The sequence below is a fragment of the Sturnus vulgaris genome, chromosome 1, assembly GCF_052056855.1.
Source record: "Sturnus vulgaris isolate bStuVul1 chromosome 1, bStuVul1.hap1, whole genome shotgun sequence".
In the NCBI taxonomy this organism is placed as follows: Eukaryota; Metazoa; Chordata; class Aves; order Passeriformes; family Sturnidae; genus Sturnus; species Sturnus vulgaris.
Genome location: NC_142243.1, coordinates 152,482,567 through 152,506,161, shown reverse-complemented (window position 1 = coordinate 152,506,161; position 23,595 = coordinate 152,482,567). Strand labels below are relative to the sequence as shown.

Below are 23,595 nucleotides of genomic sequence, written 5' to 3'. Positions count from 1 at the left end.
AGTTTATCTGATGGGCCTTTTAGATCTTTATTTTTGTTTGGATAAGCTTGAGTGGAAAAAATTAGTCAATCTTATATGTCTCACAAGTGTAAAAAACAAAACCCTGTTGTTTAACCCCTTGTTCCTCAAAGCTTTCTGATTTTTGAAGGTGACATCAATAGGAGACAGGCTCAACACCACAAGGAAAATTTCAAAAACTAAATACCTTGATACTATTAAAAAAATTCTTCTGACTTTTTTCCTCCTCTCTTGCTTTCCTAAAACTGATGCTGATAATCAGTAGTCTTTAAAAGCAGGCTGAAATTGAGCAACCAAAATCGTAGTCACAGCAGAAAGGTCTTAACTTGAATTTCCTTGGGGCAAAATGCCATTTCTTAGCTGCCCTTGGCCTGTCTGTTGTTATTGGGGTATTCTGAGCTTTTTCTCTGGTTAGAATGTGTGCTTCAGGAAAATGGCCAGGATTTCTACATATTCTTAGTAAAAACTTAAGAGGGTGGGTTTTTTTGGTTTTTTTTTTTTTTTTTTTGGTTTTTTTTTTGTTTGTTTGTTTGTAAGGGGTTTTTTTTGTTTGTTTGTTTTAGGTTTTTTGTTTTTTGGTTTTGGTTTTTTTTTTTGGTAGTAAAATTTTTTTAGGTTTTTCTTTGATAGCTGTTATTATCATCGCTTACAAAGGCTACTACGCAAATACTATCAATGTGTGTCAGCAAATGCATCTTGCACAACAAGAACCAACGCTCCTGTTCCACAGCCCTAATTTCTGACAGATGTTTCTTACCTCAGTAAATGGTATAATCTGATTGGCATTACTTAAAACAGATTACTTTACATAAATGCTACTCAGATACCTACTTGATGAGCAGTATTTATAAATGTTGTAAATACTTAATATTAAGTATACTGGAGATGTATTTAGCTTCCCAAGTTTGGGTTTTTTTACTTTGTGCCTTGACTGCTGTTCCATCCCTGCCTGCCTTCCTCTCTGCAACTTGGAATTTTGGGGTTTCTGAATATCTCCAGAACATAAATTATATACTTTTGTCCTTTTTTTTTTGTACAGAGAAATATTATAATGTTATTTGAAAGAAGAGAATGAGCATATGTTTACTGTGTACTTCTTACAATCACAAATAGATACTAAGTATTTTAAAAAAAATCAAGAAAGCACTTGGTGTAAGTGAAAAATACATATTCAGAGTGTAAAATGCTGGATAGCTTCTAAAATTGAATTTTAAAAATTCTCATGCTATGAAGTACTTAGTTTTCACCTTCATTTTGTAGTCTAATACAAAAACAAGAATGTCCTTGAGAAGAATGAATGTAATACTGGTATTACATGAGCAGGCAGTATCTCTTGACACTTGGATTGATAATCTGTATTAGCCTCATCTGTTAAATGTAAAGAATACAGAGTCCACACATTCTGTTTATTAAAACTCTCCTTGGCAATGCACTTACCAGTTGATATTATTTGATATTTGTTTTCATGAATAAAATTTAATTTAGACCTTCCCCTTTTTACTTCTTGATATTTTTTAATCTGCTTTTCTGGAAAACATTTTTATGCAAGAAACACATTTTTAAAAATATATTTTATACCCTAGAGCACAGATCAAACCAACTTAAGGAAAACAGAAGAAGTATCTGCAGTTTTCTTTTTCTAAGGAAACAAGTCCTGACTTGCTCAAGGTCACCAAGGAAGCCCATGGCTCAGCTGCATGTGTAAAAGCAGTTTTCCTGCCCTGCCAGCTGCAGCATGAACCAGAGGGGCACTGAGCCTGTCTGTGCCCCTTCTGTACCCACACAACTAATATAATTGGGGGTTTAAATATAACTGTAGCGTGTTTTGCTTTATTATTGAGGTAAATATAATCGACCTTGTCGCTAGAAGTGTTTGTCTGTCTGTGTAGCACCGAGGGGCTTGGAAAACTTTGTGGTGGGGGGAGGAAGGCACCCAGGCATGTCTTCAGTTCCCTTTGGCTTTCTTCAGCCCCAGAAAGAGCTTTGTGCCTGAGCAGTGATGCAGAACATCTGATGGGCCTGGTTGTGGCCTAATCTCTCTCTCTCTGATTTTTTTTTTCCCAGTGAATATTTTTTCTCGTTTAAATAGAGAAGCAGACAATACTTAAATGCAGTCGCTGCTTCCTTTCTTTTTTTTTCCCCAAGAATTTTTACATACACCACTAATTCTGCAAGGCCAGTCAGTATATTGAGAAATGAGATGGCAGTAAAGAATGGTAATTAAACATATGCTGTAGATGAGTGCATGCTGCTACAAGTAGGCAGATAGGTTAAGTTGAAGGCTGCTGGCTTTAGATTAATTCCCTTTTGGTTCTAGTCTTGGATAAGCCTTACGCCTTACTGCTAAGGGCTGGGAGTGAGAAGAGATTATCGTGGAATATATAAAGAGCTTTAATGATAAGTGTGAGTCTTGTTCCTGTTGATTTTAATACGTATTCAAGCTGAATCAGTTATTTATAACTTTGTGAAATACTTAGCTGCGAGTAAAACAGATATTTGCTTTATCTTCATATACACATTCTGCCTGGATGTGTGATTATTATAAACATAGGCTTTTGCAGTGTTTATACTCACCATTTTAAAAGAAAACTGTTTGTAAGCAGTTTTGATGTTAGGTGCTGCAAAGTTAGGAAGAAACAAAGGCTGTTCTCCATCTGGGGTGAATGTTTGAGCTGACCTTTGCCTTCTGATGAGAAGTGAATAACGAAGCCCCGAGTTTATAGGGGGCTGGGTGTGGCACTGAGCAAGGACTGGATGGATATTCATTCTTTAGGGCAAAACAGCACTGCCAGGGTTCCTCCATCCATCATCTCGTGGAGTGAGGCAAGTGCTGATAGAGGGTGGGACCCCAATTCCTGCTGAAGTTTGGGGAAGTTCTCCAGCGCTTATAGGGAAGTTCCCGTGCGCTTAGAGGGAAGTTTTACGCTTTTAGGATGCCTGGCGCTTGTGTCGGTAAGCGGACACAGCAAATGTGTAATAGCGGTGGCAGAACGCGGGTGCGGCTGGGGAAGGGGCGGTGCGGGGCAGCGGGAACGGGAACATCAGCAGCGGCGAAGCGAGGCCGCTCCGCAGCCGGACCGGGCGGCATTTCCAGCGCTCTGCCTTTGCGCAGGGGGTGAACCCGAGACTGCCGGGCGCGGGCAGCAGACGGGGATTAGCATATTAATGGCAGCCGGGTAATCGCCTCCCGCCCCTGCCCGCCCTCCTCCGCAGGGCTCACTCCGCCTCGGCACCGCTCCCGGGGAGGAGGAGGAGGACGAGGAGGTGGATGATGCTCCGGGGCGGGGGGAGATGAGGCAGCGGCGCGGGTTCCCCGCTGCGGAGCGCGCTGGAGCCCCGGGCGGGCCGGGGGACCGCGCTCCCCCCGCAGCCAGGTGAAGCCGCACCGCCCCGGGGAGGGCCAGGGCTCCCTCCTCTCCCCGGGATCCAGCACGTCCAGGCGGCTCCAGCCTCCCCCCGCAGGAGCCCGGAGCGCTGAATCGGGACATTGTGTGCCGGAGCTGGCCGGCATCGAGCACGCTCTGTGTATGTGGCTGCTGGAGGTGGCCGGGCAGCAGCCCCCGAGGCGGGCAGGTGCGGGCTGCATGGAGAAAAGCGGCTGCAGCCCATTCCCCATGTGCTGGGCTAAAGGTACTCCGACCTTTGATTTATATATAAGTGCGTGTGTATGTATGTTTGTGTGTGTGTATATCTGTGTGTATTTCCTTTTACCTCTTAATTCAGCGTTTTACCACCTGTGGTTCTATGGGTTTTTTTCCTATCAGATCCAAGCTATAAAATAAAATATTCTGGTCATGCGCTTGCAGTGCAGAGCTGCCCCTCCGCAGGAGCTGCTTCACCTGACAGCTGGGATGCTTCGGGATTTTTTTTTTTTCTTCCCTCTGCCTTTAAGAATGATTTGAAATGAAAAGAGCGTTTGAGCTGTTTGGTTTGTACTTGCACTGATGTGAGGATCTGACGGCTTTGTTTGTGATCATTCTATGTTAGAAGCCACTGCTAGGGTGATTCTGCTTTCACTCACCTTTTAGAAGAAGTAGTTTTTAAGTGTCTGATCCTGATCGTAGGGAGCGTTTACAGTGGAAGACTCACATCTTTTTACTTGATGTCTTCGAATTTGCCACCCCTTTTATCTACCCCCAAACGGACACAATAAGTAGCCACAGAGCATGAATTTATTACAATGAGAGGGTTGGACTTGAAATTGAGGCTTAACAATAGTTAGATGGACATGGGAAAGTCATTCACGTGATAATCTTAATTTGCACCCCAATACATTAATATTTACCGTATTATCTAGACGTTATTTGTGTATTGGAGTTGTGGATGTAAGTGTACGGGGATTAAGGTCGAAATTCTGTTAGTAGCCAAAGAATCAAATCTTCCTTAGATGGAAAACAACTGTAAAAAGTTGAGTGTTGCTGGTTGTAAGCATAACTTTCCTCGTGCTTGCTTTCATTTCAATGTACTTTCTTTTTTGGAAGAGAAACTGGCAGTGAAGTATTGCGTCACCGTGATCTTGGATCACGGACAGCCAGTTGCTTCAGAAGTTCAGGGCAAACGTAAAAACAACACTAAATTTATTTACAATTTTTTATTGTCTAGTGATTAGGAGAACACGTGAAGAAACATTTAACACTGTCTTTGTCTTGCCTGCTTTCTTCACCTTTCAGAAATATTCAGGCTAAACTAGTCTTTGCCACACATTGACAAATTACAGTAGCACATAGAGTAGAAACGACTTAGAAATGGGAGAAGTTGGAACACCACACCCTGGTTTTATGAAGTGCAGAACCTGTCAGCTCACTGGGGAATAATAGTAAACAGTGAGTAACGGTAGCTGGAAACAAAGCTAAACCAGTGTCCTTTGGTTTAGAAAAACTTGTTTACCGTGAAGGTAACAACGATGCCAGATCTGCCTGCTATAAATTGGATAACAAAAGTATTAGTTGAAATTGAGATTTATCTTCTTGGACTATTTTGAGGGTTAGGATGAAGGTGCCACCCAGAAAGTAAAGTTTTAAAAGTAGGGAAGAAGAATCTTCTGAAAGCAAAAGCAAGTTTTTGCCATCTGCTGTTCAGGCTGGTTAGTGTTGAGGTATCAATTTCTCCCCTTTACTCCAGTCCCATGGGATGCCCCCAGCAGGGCTGGGGATGGCTGCATTGGGCCATGATAAAAGGTATTGATTCCCCCCCAGCCATTCCAGCAACTAAAATGAATGAAAAATGATCCCACCTCTTCCTCTGGTCGCCTGTGTTCTCAGAACATGACTTCAGGGAAGATTGCTTGTCCATCCTCTCTGCCCCGAAACGTGGAGAGCAGCCCTGTAATTTCTTGTTATTCCTGTTGGGAGGGAGAAAGGGAACACCAGGAATTGCGTAAGAGGACAAAGGCACCAGGATCTTCACAGCTGCCAATTGTGATGATTTCTAGAAAAAGCTTCATCGCAGCCTCCCAAAAAATAGGACAGATGAGAAATAGCTTGAGCTATATTTGTCATTGAATGGTGGCCATGCCTTAGTCGATGATTACTTTGTGTACTGTTCACCGGCTTAACCTTAGGGAAATGAGTCGGATCTGGCCTACTTTGATAAGGGCTGTGAGATATCTGCAGTCCAAGAAAGGTAATATATTAATGAGAGAACCGTTTAGTTCTGATCTCTTTATTCTGGCTCTTTGGTTTTTCTGTTACAGCTTCAGGTTACCTGTAGCAAAACTGATAAAACTTATAAGTATTTTATAATGTCATAAAATGGGATCTTGATGTGTATGTTTTATTATCCATAACTTCTTTCTAAGTGCTCTGTTCTCTTTTGAATGGGACAGATTAAGCTTTGATTGTACCAGGTGTGATCTCAGCAAATGTTTGTTCTTTGAAAATGCTTTGAAATATTTCAGTGAGTCTATGTTCATACAGAGCTTCCACTTTTTTTAGCATTCTTAAATCTGAAATCGTCAAATCTTCTTAGCGATAGCGTGGGATGACCTAATTGCAGCCAATTCTGTGGCTCTGTCTGTAGGACTGCAGCAGAGAATAAGATATTTGCTTGCTATAGAAAGTATTTGTGTAAATCTGAATTGTTGCTTTTTTGCCTCCTCTAAATCTAATCTGAGTAGTGTTACTGAATTGAATAATTTAGTCTGCACACTCCAGATATGAAGGTACTCTAATGGGTTAACGAAGACAAAGTGTGTATTTTGTTGGTGGGATATTTCTTCTCAGTAAGTCTGTATTACTTTAGTCAGGATAGGAATAAGAAGTTTTGGCTGCTTCCTCCCTGTCATTAAGTAATTTGAAACTTAAAATGTCAGGTTTTGTGGACTAATCATCCTGAAGCTCGCTCACAGCTTGGGGGGATGCTGAAGTGGGTGTCTTGATCAGTGAGTGTCCTGAGCAGCCACCACTCCTTTCCCAGCAAAGTGCTGAAACTTTGTGCCGGTGTCATACAGGGATGTTTCCTTTCTGCCTGTAACAGCAGACTAGAATGTAGTCATGGATCATTAAAGACTTTTCACTAAGATTTCTGCACTTTGTTAAGATCGTTAGTAGTATTATGTATTGCACTTTGACTTAGAGATTTTTGCTGGTGAACTTTTTTCTTGTGTTTCCTGTGAATTTCTGCCATTTTAACCTTACACAATAACTGGGTGAAAGCAGTGTAAACGTGACAGCCAAGAGTAGTTGGGCAGCTCTGCTATAGGTCTGTGAATTATCCACTCCAAGGAAGAGGAAGTTTCTTGAATATCTTCCATGAGAAGAGCTCTGTTTAGTCATTTATGAACAATTAATTGATGTAGTTTAGTGTGTGCCATGTGAGTTGTTAGTGCAGGGTGATCACAGTCCTTGAACTCTTCCCTTCAAACTAACATGGAAAGTCTATACTGGCTTAATATAATGAAGCCAAATTCAGTCAAAAACCTTGTCTTGATTAAAATAAATTTTAAAAAAAATTAACCTGTGTTGTGAAATGTATTTAATCTATTGGGAAAGAGTTTTGCCCTAACGCAGATGTTGCAATCGTTTTTTAAAGAGAGAAGGAGTTCCAAATCAGATGTGGGTTTGTTCTTTGGTGAGCCCTGCTGATTCCGGGGGTGTGTTCAGATGAGGGGCCTGTTCGTCATATGTTGACTATAAACAAGACAGTTGGATGCATGAGAGAGGAGTTCAGAGCTGTTTCTCCTTCATCCCCATGTTATAAATCTGCTCTTTTGCTAACAGAATGATAACTTTCAGTTCAACAGGTTTTTAGGTGATAGGTGATCACTAAGAGGAACACAGTCATAGAAAATGGAGTAAGGGAAATTGCTGATACTCTGAAGGTTGTAGGCAGGTAAATAATCTCTGAAGCAAGATACCCTGCTTCTTTGACACAGACATTGTAAATGTAACGTGGAAATATAATTATTCTTGTGTATCAGAAAGGAAAAAGGCCATTATATTTGTGTGAGTGTTCTGCTGCATCTTCTCAGTGAGCTTCAGTTGAAATGACTGCCGGGAAACACTTGCTCCTGCATTTTTTCATTGATCTACAGGTGTAGTTTAGTAGTAACATTGGGTGCTTTTTCCTTGGTGTCTGAGGGCATTACAACTAGAAGTCTGGTCTGTCATTTGGCAGCATGTTGTTAATAACTACATGGCCTACATTGGTCACTTGCTTCTGAATGGTAATCTTGCCTAAACTTTTGTTAAACTTAATAATAACTTTCTATCTTCTTGAGCTATGGGACTTGCAAACCATAAAAAAACATGTCTTCGGTTCCTGTGGTTTTTTGGAGGTTTTTGAAGAAAGAAGAAAAAATAATGTTAATCTCATCAAATCACTAATTTTCAAAGGCAGTTTAAAAAAGTTCATCTGTCTGGTTCCAGCTCCCCTGCCATGGGCAGGGACACCTTCCACTAGACTGGGTTGCTTAGAGTATCATATTCCTGATATGCTTGTAGGTATTTAAAGGTGGAAAATAATCTGGAAAAGCAAGGAGGATTTTCCCCTTCCGTGTTAGAACACAGCGTGTGGTAGCTCAGTATTCTTAAAAACACAGAAGCTCTCCAGCTCTGGGAGTCTGCTGCATTCCCACTGGGGTGATTGTTCCATATTCAAAGACGACTGGAATGGAAGATGGAGCTTGAGATATTTTTACAAGAAAGGAAAGTGATTGTTTTAAGGGCTGGGGGAGCATTTGGCGTTCCCTGGGTAATGGAGATGTGTGATCTTATCAATTGTAGCACCTGGTAATGAGCCAGTGAACCAGCTTGGAATTAAATTCTGAGTTGCCTGGAAAAAACCTAAAACTTCAGTAAGGAAAACAAAATGTTTCAAATATCTTTTTAAAGAAGCATTAGAAAACAGGCCTTAGAGCAAAGTGTGGAAGTTGACACTCAAGTGAATGTTTCATTTTTAGAAATTATGCATTAAGCAGAAAAGTTAACTAGGAGTTTATAGAGTTTATAATTGAAATTTCTTTATCACAAGTCCCGTTGTGTATTTGTGTATATTTATTTTCTGTATGTAAAATACATCTACCCAGTTAGCCTGGCAACAGTTGCAGTATTTCAGCATTGGATACCAAAAATGACCTCTTACCTGTTTTTTTGTGTTTTTAGCAAATGCAGTTCTTAAGGCAGTGTCTTTTGGGAGCTTTCATTGGTAGGACTATGGTACTAGAATTAGCTTTTGTGACTGGTGTTATATTTGTAAGAAACGTATTAGGTTGTCTCAGTCTTTCACTTGCTATAGTGTTGCTGAAATAGAATAGTTGCAAATTCATGTCTTGTAAAAATTTTGATATGCCAGCAAAGAGTATGTACTTTTCATTAATTGTCTGGAAAAAACCCCCTCACTAGTATTTCTGGGTTCATGACCTGATATGGATTTGTTCATGGAATTATTAAAAACTGGAGACATTATAGATTAATATGCACTGTAACAATACAATAGGGAAGCCTGTAAAAGCTACTGAATTCTATAACCTGGCACAACAAACAAAAGGCAGACATAAGGGAATATCTTTGTAAATATTACATTAAAAGGAGCTTAAGTACAGGACATCATAAATGTATTTGATTAGCGGAGTTATAAAAATATTGTATCATTCATGAAGATTTTATCATCATGCAAAAGCAATGAGATCACTGCAATATCTTCTGTTGAATCCATGTTGAGAATTGCCAGTGCCAGTTTTCCCTCATGGGTTGTCACGGACTGGGGTTGCTGGGGTATGGAGGTAATTGAGAGGTTGCTCAAGTATGGAGGTAAGTGGTGGTTGCCCAGCATTGGGTGATTCTGTGTTTATTGGCATACAGAAAGAGGGTAGGATTGTCCTCTTCTGATATTTAATGTAGCTTAACATAGATATTAAGAAAAGCATTTATGTGTATTCTGTCCTGCTGAGTAATTTCATTGAAAAGAACCTGTAAACAAACTCTCTTTTTTAATTTATTTATTTGATAACCGAAGTTTATTACTTTGCCAGAAGGGAGATTGCTTAATCCTTTCCCCAAGCACTGTCACTGCTTTCTGAAGTAGTGTTTCTCCTGCCAATGATTTCAGATCCATAACAGCAAGCACCAGGGGTTTGTGCTTTCTATTTAAATTGGAATCTGCAAATGAAGTATTGTCCCTTGCTTTACCAAGGAAATGTCTATGGAGAAACAGCTTTTTCCATGGCCTAAGTCTCCTCATCTTGAATAAATACAAGAATAAAATCAGTGTGTGCTTCAGTTCTGCTGTGACTTGGGATAGCAACTCACAGCAACTGAGCACTTCAGTGATGTCCTGTGCAGGGTCACATCAACAGGGCATGAGTGGAATGAACTGAAGAGTGGCATTTTGAGACTGAAAGGTGAACTTTTTTACTTCGGTTGATTCTGCTGTAGAGCCAAAAGTAAAACCAAACCTTCCTCACTTGAACAATACCTCTTGATGAAGCAAAATTAATCACTTAATTGCCAGTATTTGATCATGGATTTTTTAGCACCCATATAAAGGTCATTGAAGCAAGGAACATTTTCATCATAAGTGATTGCAGGGTGAGTAATGGTCTGCGGTCCTGTTGCATCTTTATTTCTGGGAAGGAGAGTGGGTAGGAACTGGGTGTGTTCTGTAGCTTCTTAGCTAAGGAAGATGAGGGGCAATAGGATTTAAATTCTTTTCACAACCTTTCTGCTAATATGTTTGCAGCTCAGCAATGATCTGTTCTTACTGGTATGGAGAGATAGTGGGAATCATATTCCTGAAATCTCAGTGTGTCCAGCTCAGAGGGGGTTTTGTCTCAGCTGTGTCACAATGGTTGGTCAAGATAATCTGAAGAATTGCAACAAAGATACTTTGGAGTAGAGCAACCTTTTCAATTTGATCCTAACAAATGACTCCCATGCAACAAATTGCATTGCCAGGTACTTGAACAGCAGCTTTTTGTCCATTCAGGTGTTTGATTGCAGCAGTCTTGACTCATCCTGGCAGAATTAAAAGGTGTCTGATTTATGGTTTTATATAGCTGTACCTGTCAAATAGGAGCATGTGTATGCTACAGATATCCATCCCAGCCTCTCCCTAGAGGGAAAAGGCACTGCTCAGGTGACAGGGAGCTGTGTATCTGTTCCCAGTTCAGGGCTGATTTCCTGTGTCATGTTTATCACAAGAGCAGCAAAGAAATTAAGATTTGCACCCCGAGCTGTTCCAATCAGTGTCCTCTGGCACGGAAATGGGATGGGCATGTAGGGGTGATGCCTTCAGGCCAATAAGTTAATGTTTTATCAAATAACCAGGTTTAGCAGAAAGTGGGCTTTTCTGCATGTGTTTCTGAACCTAAAATTAAGGGGATTTTTTCTGGTTATAATTCTGAGGACTTAATGCCTGGGCTTTTCTTACAGAGTTGGGAGGATGCCATAAAATCCCAGAATGGTTTGGGTTGGAAGGAATCTCCAAGATCATCTCATTCCGACCCCCTGCCATGGGCAGTTACACCTTCCACCATCCCAGGTTGCTCCAAGCCCCATCCACCCTGGCCTTGGATGCTTCCAGGCATGGAGCAGCCACAGCTTCTCTGTGCTAGGGCCTCATCACATTCACACTAGAGAATTTCTTCCTTGTTCCTGTTCTGTCCTTGAAAGATTTACCCCTTCAATCTTCTACTTCTATATATTTTTAAATACATACACAGAGTATTTAATGGAGTATATAATATATAATATAAAATATATTCTATACTATATATACTGTTTTATAGATACAGGATATATAAACTGAATATACAAATTCAGGGCATCATCGGTTCTTCGGTAGGAAAATATCCATTACTTTTCTTCTTTCCAGAGTAATTTTGGTGTTTGTATAGGTTCTGGTTTTATGTGACACAGAACAAACTTTTTGCTGGTTTTGGTTGCATTGATTTCGTTTTCCTGGAGCAAGCTGTGTGACCTGTATTGACCAGTAGCGTTGGACTTCGTGTTTGAAGTACCAGATTTGCACATCTAAATATAATTTGAATGTCTTTTGTCTGTCTAGAGGTGCAATAAAAATGCATTTGAAATAATGCTGTTATCTGTCACATCTCACTTCTTGTCCCAGCTCTGCTGTGATACATTTGTGCAGCTTAAGTGCAGTTGCCCACACTGATGAAAACCAGGGTGTTGCAGTAGGAACAGGAGCACTTGCTGTAGCCCTGGCTGCCAGATAATTTCTGTGATAAACCCTCCTTCAGATGGTCTTCTACTCACTACCTTAACTGTTCATGCTGAAAATCTCTGAAATTGTTCAATCCTAAAATTTGAAAGGAAAATAGTTGTGCTTTTTCTGTGTTCTGTTCTGGGAGCGGGTAGTGACTCTTGGAGATGGAAGTGGGAACCAGCTGAAAATGAGAACTATCTAAAATCAAGAGCAAGCACACACTGGATACTCCTGTGTACACAGCAAGGTCATGTTCACAATTCCTGTTTCATCCTGTAGGAAAAGCTGTGCAAGTTAAAACACACTTGATGTTTATCCAGTAGAGAAAAGCAATGGCAACCAAGCACTTCTGTTTAATCGAGATTTATCTCTAGTTTGTTTTTTTTAATGTTAAAATCACAGTCAAGCCAAAGTAAAATAAACCACAGCAGGAGAGTTTGGCTGTAAATATGTCAGGAACAAGAAAAGAACCATCAAAATAGGCGAAAAACTCTCATATTTGAAACTGTCTGTGAGATGGGATCTTACTTGAGTCTGTATTTGACTACACAGAGGTAAAAAATACTGGCTGAAGGATTTTTACATTCAGGTGTCTCAGGTTATTTGTGTGGTTGCAATGGCTTGTGTATCTTCAGGAGAAGGAGAAATGAAGGCAGCTTTGAAACTTGCAGTCACAAATCTTCGGTCTTTTTTCAGCATGGTATTGGGAAATTCAGGAAAGTTTAGTATGAGCACAGCATTTGGAGACATAAAATCAAGAGGGAGAACACCAAACCTCCACTTGAAATAGTTCTTATGTCTGCCAAGAATAATAATTTTATTTTATGAATCACTCACTGATGCCTCAGTCCAGTGAGTATTTTCCTGTTCAGTGGTAGGAACGTAAACAAGAGGTTGTGATTTTTTGGAATAATGCTACATTTTGGGAAGTGGGAGTCATTCCCTTTCCCTCATGTGGGAATTACAATGAATTTAAGTTTTGTTTCTGTCTGTGGTACACGTGATGCTTCAACCCTAGAATAATCATACAAAGCAGTAGTTAATCTATAACTTTTTGTAGGTTATTACCATAAAATTCTTGCATATCTTTCCTTCTCTTGTTAGGACTTTCCTTGCTGTGCATATGCAGCCCGCACTCACATTATTAATGTTGCTCCAGTTTTGTTGTAAATGGGAATAAAAATGTGCTGGTTTATTTCTTTTCTCTAAAGGAAAAGTATCTCTCAGATGAGGCAGTAGGTAGGACGTGAGCTGTGCCCTTGTGTTCTCACAAGGACAACCTGCTGCACTGCAATAAAGCTGCTCATAAAACGTGTCCTTTGGGACTGAGCGGGCACATTTTACAGCGCCGGGTCCATTCAGGTGCCGAACGCTTCCTCCTTCCTCATCCCTGTGCCCTCGGGTATTGCAGCAGCCACCACCAGCAACACATCGGTGTATTCCAGGCTGCTGGAAATCCATAGGGATGGGCCTTGCTGTGCAGAATGAAGGCCCTGCTGAAGAAGAAGGGTGGATCTTGAACACTTTGGGTTGTGGATTTATTAATTATGGTCCGTATTTTCTTTGACATTGGTGGTACAGTGTTATTTGGCACTGAATTTTTGGATGGACTATTATTTTTTGGTTTAATTGTTACTTCTTCGTGTTACATTTTCTCTTTCCTTTCAGACCACAGAGGTGCTGTTTGTTTTATCACTGTGAACTGTTTTGTTTAGCATGTAAGAGAAGATTATATAAATGTTATAGTAACTTGATTTATAAGTTCAGAGCTTTCTGTCAAAACAACATGTTCATAGGCATACTCCCAGCATAATTTGTTATCTCCCTTTAATCTTAATTTTGTTGCATTGAAACAAACAAACATGGAATTTAAGCCTTTCCTGCAAGATATATAGGAATTGACAAATTCTGTCCAAGATAATTGCTTTGTAAATAACTTATTTTGGTATACATCTTTGCTAAGTGCCTTTTAAAACATCGAGATCAATCTGCATGTTTTAATATATGCTGTACAGCAATATATTGTCTTTCTTAAATTAGATTCTGAAAGAACAAATCCAGTTTTAAATTTATGCTTTACATCTGAAAAATGAGGAAAAAAATATTTAGCATTTTTGTTCTGGACATTTGTCCAGTTTATAAAAGCAACAACTTGGATTTTAGGTTGATTTTTTTTTTTTTTAATATATCAGATATTGCAGGTGAGAGACCTTAACAATGAAGGCAGAAACACCCGGGAAATACTTCAACGTTTTTCGGGTCCTGTCCTTTTAAATGCTGTGACTGAATTGTGGGGAAGGGACGATGGGTAAGGGATGTTTGTAATAAATTACCTTGTATATCACAAAAGTGAATTAAATAGAAACTGAACCAGAGTTGTTTTTAGTTTTGGTATTAGTTTTCTACATCTCCAAAACCTTTCTGCTTTGAATTTCTTTTGATTAATTAAAACAATGAAGAATCATGTCTAGTGAAAAAAAAAAAAGAAGAGTATGCATTGGTGTTGAGAAAAGTCTCCCACAGTTCGAGTTGGCCTCGGAAACCTCAAGTCTAATGAAGAAGTCCTGGAAGAAATGGAGTTTTCTGACCTTGGGTGTGGTGTAGGGGATCCTTAAAATGAGTGGGGAGTTGGGGTTGGGCTGTTCCGCTGCTACTGCAGTGGAGAAACCGCCGGGATCTGTTCCTGCAGGGCTTTTTTCTTACAGCTTCACCCTCTCTGTGCCTGTCTCACTTCTGCTCTAAGTGTCACAGTCTGTGCAGTTCTTGCTGTGAAAAATACATATTCCATAAAGAAGGGTGAAACAGGGATGTTTTCAGTCTCTCTTAACTAACATCTTAAATAAGGAATTAGTGTTGCCCATTAATGAATCAGAATTTGCTCTTTCTTAAAACTTTAAATGCATAGCATTGCAGTAAGTGGAATATAGTGGCTTGGGGCTGTTTGTTTAGGGGCTTGATCTTTATTTATTTATTTATTTACTTACTTATTTTTAAAATGTATTTATTTTGCCTAAAGGGGTAGAGTAAGCCATGAAGTCTCATCAAGTATGCTGCTCGGTTCTTTGTATTAGCAAAGTATTCTTCTGTTCACCTCTTAAAGTGGGAAAACTAATTTCCTTCTGGAGTGTGAAAATCATTTGCAGCTCATTTCTTCGGAGCAAATCGTATTAACTCTTAATGTCTCAGATTTTCCTCTGAGTGGTGTTGTCTTTGACAGAAGAACATAACTGTGTTTTAAGTGAGTTTTTCTAGTCTAATTCCTGTCAGCCGTGAAACTCACTCAGTGAAATATTCTGCAGCTGATTAAAATGTAATGAAATCATGTTTCTGACAAATGCTGAGCATCTTTAAAGACCATACTTTGACATTTGCAAAATAATGGGAAATAATTAGAGGTTAGTTGTGCTTATGCTGCCATTGACTGTGCCAGGCAGATCTCAAATTAACCTTTTCCTTTACATTTCATCTTAGTTACTTGTTCTGTCTTGTGTTCAGTTGGTCTCTGGCTGAAAAGAAGCACCTCATTGACCTGTTAAAAGTGCCATGATAATCAGTGGTCAGCTATTTTGTTGATTTTGGTGCAAATTACAGGTGCTTTTCACCTTCCTTGTATCAGATCCAAACAAAACTTACTTGTCTATCCTGTTCCCAGGCCCATGTTAAAGATTCTTGGTCTTTTTATTCACATCTCTCCTTTAGTTGGTCAAACTTGTTTGGTTACCAGCTAAGAGTTGAAAAATTACTTTAAAGAAAAAGGAAAAAGAGAAGGTTGAAGTAGGAAATTATACTTGGATATGTAATACTTCTATTTTCATCAAATTATTTTTGCCTTCTTTAATCATTGCAATGGAATAGTTTTTCTTCATCTCCTACCTGTTCTATGCCCTCCCCTTTCTCCTTCCTCTTCACCTCTGTCTTGACCAGGTGTAAAATCAGTAAATGTTATTTGACAGTTTAGCAGCAGAGGCTTAGAAGTGTCAGTTTTACACTGTGAGCCCCAAGAAAAACTAAACCCCCACTAAAACCAGAAAAAAATAAGCCCGGACTAATTTATTCTGTCTTAAAAAATCATTTAAGCAGCAGTAGCAGGAAGACTCAGGGGAAGCAAGGTCTCCATGGTTGGGAAGAGTGGATGAGGAAATGCTTGGCAAGGAGGAAAGGGGTAGCAAGTTCTGCAGCTTTGGCAGCAGCAAGGACAAATGACTAAGTTGGTGAAGGAGCCTCTGGTGACAACTTACTTGCCTTTGAAAAATTAACTCAAACCTCTGTACAAATACACTCTTCAGAAATGATCATATATCAGTTTCATAGCTTCTAACATAGACATGTCTGAGAAACCAAATTCCTTTAATGATATTTGGATGTTAAACTATACATGAGAAACTGTATGCAAGAAAGTATTTTTAAAAAAACCTTGAAAAATAGAGCCTGAGTGATGAGACATCTTTATTTTCTCAGGGTTTTTTTTTTTTAAACATACTTATATGAACCCTTTAAAGGATCAGAATATAGAACATAGACTTTTTGGATGTGTTCATAGATGGACATTTTTTATAGGGTTGTTTGTTTTTCTGATTTGTTCTGTAATAAAAATGTTATTTGACTTCTTTTAGTTTTCTGATTTGATGTCAGGCTTTTCCAAGCCTGGAAATTACCATCTTGCACTGGCATCTATTGACTTGATAAATGTAGTCTGTGAGAAAGCTGCCAAAGCTGCCTATCTGTATTTTCATCTGGACTTTTTGGAAGCCCCAAGGATTATATTTGACCTTTGGAACAAGTCCAGGGAAGGGGAGGCCACTAAACTGATCATGGGGCTGGAGCACCTCAGCTGTGGAGACAGCCCAGGAGAGTTGGAGCTGTTCAGCCTGGAGAAGAAGAGGCTCCAGGGAGACCTTGAAGCCCCTTCCAGTGACTAAAGGGGCTACAGGAGAGTTGGAGAGGGACTTGGGACAGGGGCCTCGAGTGACAGGATGATGGGGAATCACCATAAGATGAAGAAGAGGAGATTTAGATTAGATATTAGGAAGAAATTCTTCTCTCTGAGGGTGGTGAGGCCCTGGCACAGGTTGCCCAGAGAGGTTGTGGATGTCCCATCCCTGAAAGTGTCCAAGGCCAGATTGGATGGAGTTTGGAGCAACCTGGAACAGTGCAAGATATCCCTACTCATGGCAGAGGTTGAAATGAGATAATGTTGAAGGTCCCTTCCAATCTAAACCATTCCATAATTCTGTATTTCAACTTCAATAACAGAATAAAAAATTGAAGCTTTTATGGATATTTTTAATGTAAAAAAAATTATCCCATCAGTGGTTCAGTCTCTTTGGACAGCATCTCCTACTTTTGACTCTTTCAGGAGACTGTGTGAGCATGACTGTTGTCTACAACCTGTTCTTATGTTTTTTCAGTATCCACTACATTAGAATTTTTTAGTATCAGTTTATCCATCCTTGTGGAGCTTGTAAATACTGGTCAAACTCTCGTCTGGAGTCCTGCCTTTTTTAGGTTCCCTTCACAAGGCTTCTGCTCTGCCCCGTCATTATTTTAGTTGTGCTTCTCTGGATTTTGGACAGTGCAGAAGATGTTCTAGAAATTCCATTGACTTTTCTGTTGAATTATGGGGCTAAAATAGAAAAAACTTAATCGATAATTCTCTGCTGGCAAGGGATTGTGTGATGCTGAAGACATCCACCCCTTGCCTTTAATAAGCATTGACAGAACCTCTTCCAAGTCACAAAGATCCAATTTCCGGCTAAAATTAGTAATCCAATGAAATGCCATATTCTTTGTTTGAAATATTTAATAATTTTATCCTTTTGTGAAGTTTTTCCTAATGCTAGCTCTTGTTTGTGTAGGGATTTAAGTGTTTCTAGGTTCTGACCTAAGTACCTCTGACTTGCTGCATGTTTGTGGAAGATGTGTTGTCACAACAACATTCAGGTTTTGTCCAGAAATATTTTCATAAATATTTAAGCAGACACACTCCTTGCTGAAGGAGATTGTTCTTCTATTTTTCTCTAGCTACTATGAAGTATTTATTTTAAAATAAATTCAAACATATTAAGAGCACAGATTGCATATATGTAAGAACTCTGCTTCCTGAAGCTCATGTGCAAAGGTGTTTTAATTGCCAGATCCTTTTGGATTGTGTTCAGGCCAAGTCAGTTCAACATTTAAAAACTGCACATGTTTAAGTGCATCCCCCCTCTCCAATTAATATTCCTGTATGTTCTAATAGAGACTTGAAGGAGGATGGATTGATAGCTCTGTGTGTGTGGTGTTGGCTTATGGAGGTGTCATGTTTGTGTAACACCAACTTAATTTATTACCACCTGCTGTTTCTGCAAATGGTGAGATTGTCGCACACAAATTGCATATTTCATCACTGTGACGGTGAGAATTGATTTATTGTTTCCAGGGAAATAATTGAATAGAAGAAAAATACACTGTAAAGTAAGTTGCATCTTTATGAGCTTCTTAATGCCTGTCCATGATCAAATATATTCTGAAAGGGTGCAGTAAATTGTTTTGGGGCTAGCAAAATCTGCTGACTTGATGCCTTCAGGTTTGCCCGAATTTCTCATCCCTGGAGATGTTAAACCAGTCACCCCCTGTCCCTTTGCTGCCCTGCCATGATGAGGATATGCTCACGCTGGTTTGGGACCTCAGTGCTGCTGGGTCTGTGCTTGTGTCTGTGCTAATTCACCACGGATGGGCTGTCACAGAACCTGTAAAGACTCAATTTTACTTCTGTTTTTGAAATGTGTAGCAGTTGAATTAGATATTTCTGCTCTCATTCCCTGTTGTTTGAAATTAGATAACTGCCAGTAGCAAATAAATATCTCAGTTATCTCAGGTGGGATGAGATGGACTGGATGAACAACCCAAACAGTTGCTTTAGTGGAAGAGGATAATGTGGGTTTTGGCACAGGCTGTGTTGTATTTATGGCTCATGTGTTGCAAAGCATGATGAGGTTTTGACCCAGGATATCTCCTGTCAGGGGAGGTTGGAGAGGAGATGGAAATAGTGCCACATATACTGTGATTGATTATTCTTGTGGTGTTCCTGCATGATTCCTTCCACAATTGGAAGTGACAAAACTGATGAAGCTTAATGATACTGAAGCTTGTCTTGCTTTAGGGGATTGAACCCACCTCTTTCAGGTTCCAATTAATTTTTCACCCACAGACCCAATATTTTATCCTTGTAAGTACTAAATTCCACTTTCAGAGAACTCTCTTGAAGAAGCCCTAAATTATTAAATGTGTTTCGACTGGTTAATACCAGTTGGAATGGCTTTCTTCCCCTGGTTTAAAAACTTCAGGAAGTAGTGACTCAGTTGGAAGTAGAATGGTCTAATTGCAGCTGTTAACTTCTTCGGCTCAGGAGTTTTAACCCTTTTGGTGATTTGTGTCTCATGCAAAGCCAGATTTTTAGCTGATCCGATATATATATTGGAGATAGTTCTAGGAAAGATGAATTAGTTCTTCTAACATCAATTGTTTGGTAAGCTGTTGGCTGACTCCTCTCTGTTTACTGCATGTTTAAGAAACGCCCAAAACACACATTTTGAATCGACTTATTTAAGTGGGAGCTTTCTCTTAAGATTGTGAATTCCTTCTTTCTCAGTACAGTGTAAATGTTGAACTTGAGGAGCTGTAGTATATTAGACATGCTTTAATTAATCTGAACTCAAGGAAGGTTCAATATGCCTGTGTTAGTAGACCAAAGGTAAAAGACTGAAAAATGCTTTGGGTGGAGGCCAAGGGTGTTTTCCTGGATGATGCCAATTTTCAGAACTTTTCAGTGTTGATGATTCTATCAGAGATTTAATGACGCATTCACTGGAAAAGCCCAGCAAGAAATCACACAACTTCACTGGGATTAAAAAAGAGCAAAAGCACTGAATGCCCTTCCCCTTAGCTATGCAGTGCACAGTACAGAAGTCCCTATTTTTGTGGAGAGAGTGTGGGGACAGGGGACCATGTCCAGGGGATAATTCCAGCTGCAGTGAGGTGGTGAGTCCTGGGTTTAGATTCAGCCCTACACAACACATCGGGAGCATCCACGGTAGGGAATCCATAAATTGTGTTCTGATACAAAGCAATATGGAATCATTGATGCTGACTTCTAAAGTCTGAAGAGGGCCCTGATGATCTGTTTGGAGTGGATGAAGTGTTTTAAATTGCTTTTTAAATTGCCTTTTTAAGGCTTTATTATGTTTTGTTTGTTTTTGTTATTTTTAATAAAAATCTTGAAATGGTCCATTCACTGTATGTTTATCTGCTTCTAGCTTGACTTAGCCAGAGTACAGAGTAAAGATTCACTTTTTTCTTCATTTCTACCTATATACCAGTGGCTGTTGTTACTGGCTTTGAAAAACACCTGAGCCAGAATAGGCTCTAGAGAAACTTTTTACAGGTCATTGAATTTTGTAATAGGCCATTGTCATGCAAGGAAACAGCCAGGCTGTTGTCATGCTGTTCCTCCTAAAAGTGCCTTTTATCTGATGGTTAAAATGATAAAAGATAGTTGGAACATTTTGAATTACAGACTGAGATGCTGTCCCTCAGTAATATAAAACCAAGAAATCCTGGGTAAAATCGAATGGTGGCCAAAGCCAAATGTGTCAAGCCTTGAATAGTGCATAGCCAGGATACCTCACTGCTCTCCTCAGCTGCCTCTTGTTTCAGGCACTTCTGGTTTTTAATTTTGGAGAAACCCATTTGCATCATCACCAATTCTCATTAGTTTTTACTATTCTAGAAGGACAGTAAACTCTTCCTGCTTGTATTTGCTTCTAAAGCTGTTTGGAAGAAGAGCTGGGCTATTTGGGTCCTCTTTGGAGCAGTATTTCAGACAGGAGTGTTAGAAAAGATGATTTGAATTCATACAGCTTCCTTCAGTCTCTTATTTCAATGTTCATAGGAAGGGCTGCTGCCAACAAGTACTGCAGCTTCAAAATACATAGAGATTAATTTAAATCTTTATTTTAAAATTGCACAGTCGTTACTTGCTCATTTCTCTCTTGCCTTTTGAAATAAAACTGCACCCCTCTAATTCTCTAGAGCTTGCTAGAAGCAAGCAACAGAAAATGCAAGGGGAGATTAGTGTTTATTTGAATTTCAGTGGTGCCAAGGGACCACAAGCAAAGTTCAGACTGCTGTTGAGAAATTAGGCGAGTATCTAACTGGATACTGTGTTCTAATTAAAGCTTGTACAGACATTGATTTTCTTGTATTCCCAACACAACTGATGTTTCCTCACGATTTAATTTTTTAATATTAAAAATAGAAAATGGTGCCAACTCCAAAGGGAATTGCTGGTCGTGCAGATTATGTAATGTTACAATAAAATTGGGTTAAACTCAGCGTTTAAAGGTACATTAGGACTTAATCCTGTGGGATTTTTAGTGAGAAGGATGGATGGTGTTTTGACTGTAGGGTGGATGAGTACAAGATATCTTGGGACATTTGAAAATTTGCTGATGGACAGGACAATTGTTTAACCGTTGGTCAGTCCCCTGAAACTTTTTCATCCCAAGGTGCAGCTACCCCAGTAACAGCCAGTGTTTCTCTGGCACTCAGCACAATCGACTCTGAGTTCTTCAGCAGCCTTTGTTCATAGCAGCTGTACAGGAAATATGCCATTGTTTCATTTAATGTAGGTGATATTTTTGTTTATTATTGATTTTTAGTGAGTTACACTTGTCTTACATTTACAGGCCCAGGATTGTCGTATTGCTTCACTTCATGTAGGTTTTGTGTTCATGCTGTCTCTGAATTCCTCCTTCATGCTCCCTTGAACATTTAATCTCCTAAAACATTGTTATAATTGAAATAAATGTTCTCATATTGGCAATTTGTATTGCTAAACTTGTTTTGACTTTGGTCTGTATTATCTTTGAACTGTATGGAGACATAGATTTAGTAACTGTTCAAGCAGTATACCCTGAGGGGATAAAATGGAATTGCCAGTACTGTTTTTCCATTTCATACTGATACAGTGAAGTACTTGGTAAGACAATTTAGACTAAGAACTTGATTTTAAAATTGTTTTAATGTGTCTGGCTTTATACTTTGACCTGAGAACTTTGATAAATGATTTTGGCTACAAATACTACACTTAAAAATACATATATTTGGAGGAGAAGGGAGAAAGCAGTGACCAGGAGGGGATTAAAAAGAGGCAGCAAGAGAAATAAATAAATAAATGTGTTCTTGGATGTAGTCATAGCAAGATTTCCAAAAGCAGTGAGCATAGCTGAAAGGCAGGGTAAAGTGGAACAAAGGATTGCTCCTTTTTTCTTCTGCTTTTGAACATCAGCATTAGCTGAAAGAAAAAGTACAAGAAAAATAAACTCAGCAGGGAACAAACAGGGACATTCGAACGTGACTTATGGAAATAGCTGAAATTATTGAATGTCTTTGAAGGCTAAAGTGATGATAAAAGGAAAAAATAGCCCTTCTCCTTTCTTTCAACATTCATCCCTAATTTGAAATCACAAACTTAATGATTTTCTCCAGATTTCATCCTTAAATGTGTAACAAGATGTTGACATCAAGGAAATGCAGAAAGAATTTAACACACTTGGCGCACTGGCTGCTTCTCTCCTGTGGCATGGATGTGTTTGTATCAGGTGATGGAATACCAAAAGTCAGCAATGTGCTGACTCTCAACACGGCCCCCAAAAATACAGGCTTTGTCATGGGGATGGTAGTTAAAATTGTCCTTAACACCTTTCCTGTCTGTGAGGTTGAGATAGTCAAGTTAATATTTGCAAGGTGAGTTACAGCAGGATTTAATACAAGCTGTGAAAATGGATTGAGCTTGAAATGCATGAGATGTTTACTCTCTGATGTGAGATGCATTATGGATAATTCATGATTTTAGAGTGTGAAATAAATTCTTAATTTAGTTTTTATCGCCAAATAACAAAATTTCAGAGGTTGCAAGGCACCTGTGGAGATTTGTCCAACGCCTCTGCTCAGATCAGGTTGCTCAGGACTGTGTCCAGCTGTGATTTGAATATCCACAGCTGGAGATTCCACAACCTCTAGGCAACCTGTTGCAGTGTTCAGCCACCTCTGTAGTGCAAAAACTTTCTCCTAATACTTAAAATGGGAATTCCTGTTTTGTCCCTTCATGTCCATTGCTTCATGTCCTCACTTGCCAGCACTGGGAACAGTCTGGGTCCATCTTTACTGATATATATACACATTTGGAAGATCCCACTGAGCTTCTCTTCCCCAGGCCAAACCATCCCATTTCTCAGAGCCCTTCCTTGTATGACAGACACTCAAATTCCTGACCTGTTTTTGTTGTCCTTCGTTGGACTGTCTCCATAATGTCCATGTGTCTCTTGTCAGCATGGTAACAAAGCCCAGGAGCCTGGTGGTTGCAAGGACACATTGCTGGCTCATGGTTGGCTTGTTGTCCACCAAGATGTCCAGATCCTCTGGAAAGCTGCTTTCCAGTCAGTCTGGAAGTCTGGAAATCTTAGCAATCTAAAGGCTTTTATTTACTTTAATAATTGTAATATTTGAAAGTTTTTTAAGTCTTGCAGAAGGAAGTATTACACCAGGACCAGAGAACGAAATGAACTCTGAATTCTTATTGTATTTTTATGGATTCTTTTCTAATAGTTTTTATAGGTTCTTTCAGATTTGTATAGGTTTGAATTTAGATGGACCAAGTTATTTTGCAGAAATGCCACCTGGAAGGGGCTTTAGCTCATAGATGTCAATGCCTTTAAGCCTGAGATGGCGATCAGAATGTGGAGGTTAAAGAATAATAAGATTTCATGGTATCTACAAAGGACGACGTGGAGTCACAGTGTGAATAATTACAGCTTGGTTCCTTGTAACATGAACTTGTTAGCACTGCATTGTTGGCCATCAGCCAACACTAAT

General features: G+C 39.5%; 1 protein-coding gene across 9 annotated transcripts in view; it reads left to right on the top strand.

Annotated features, from left to right (window-relative positions):
• The window catches only part of PTK2 (protein tyrosine kinase 2), a 190,225-nt gene that overhangs the window by 54,259 nt on the left and 112,371 nt on the right, over nt 1-23,595 (top strand). For 6 of the 9 annotated variants that reach the window (XM_014891729.2, XM_088179810.1, XM_088179811.1 and 3 more), the window contains exon 1: nt 3,310-3,648. The exons of the other annotated variants lie outside the window; for them this stretch is intronic. In XM_014891729.2, the coding sequence (XP_014747215.1) occupies nt 3,546-3,648 (103 nt within the window). In that variant the 5' untranslated portion in view covers nt 3,310-3,545. Of the gene's footprint in view, nt 1-3,309; nt 3,649-23,595 lie in introns of those variants that run through there. 9 annotated transcript variants of the gene reach the window in all.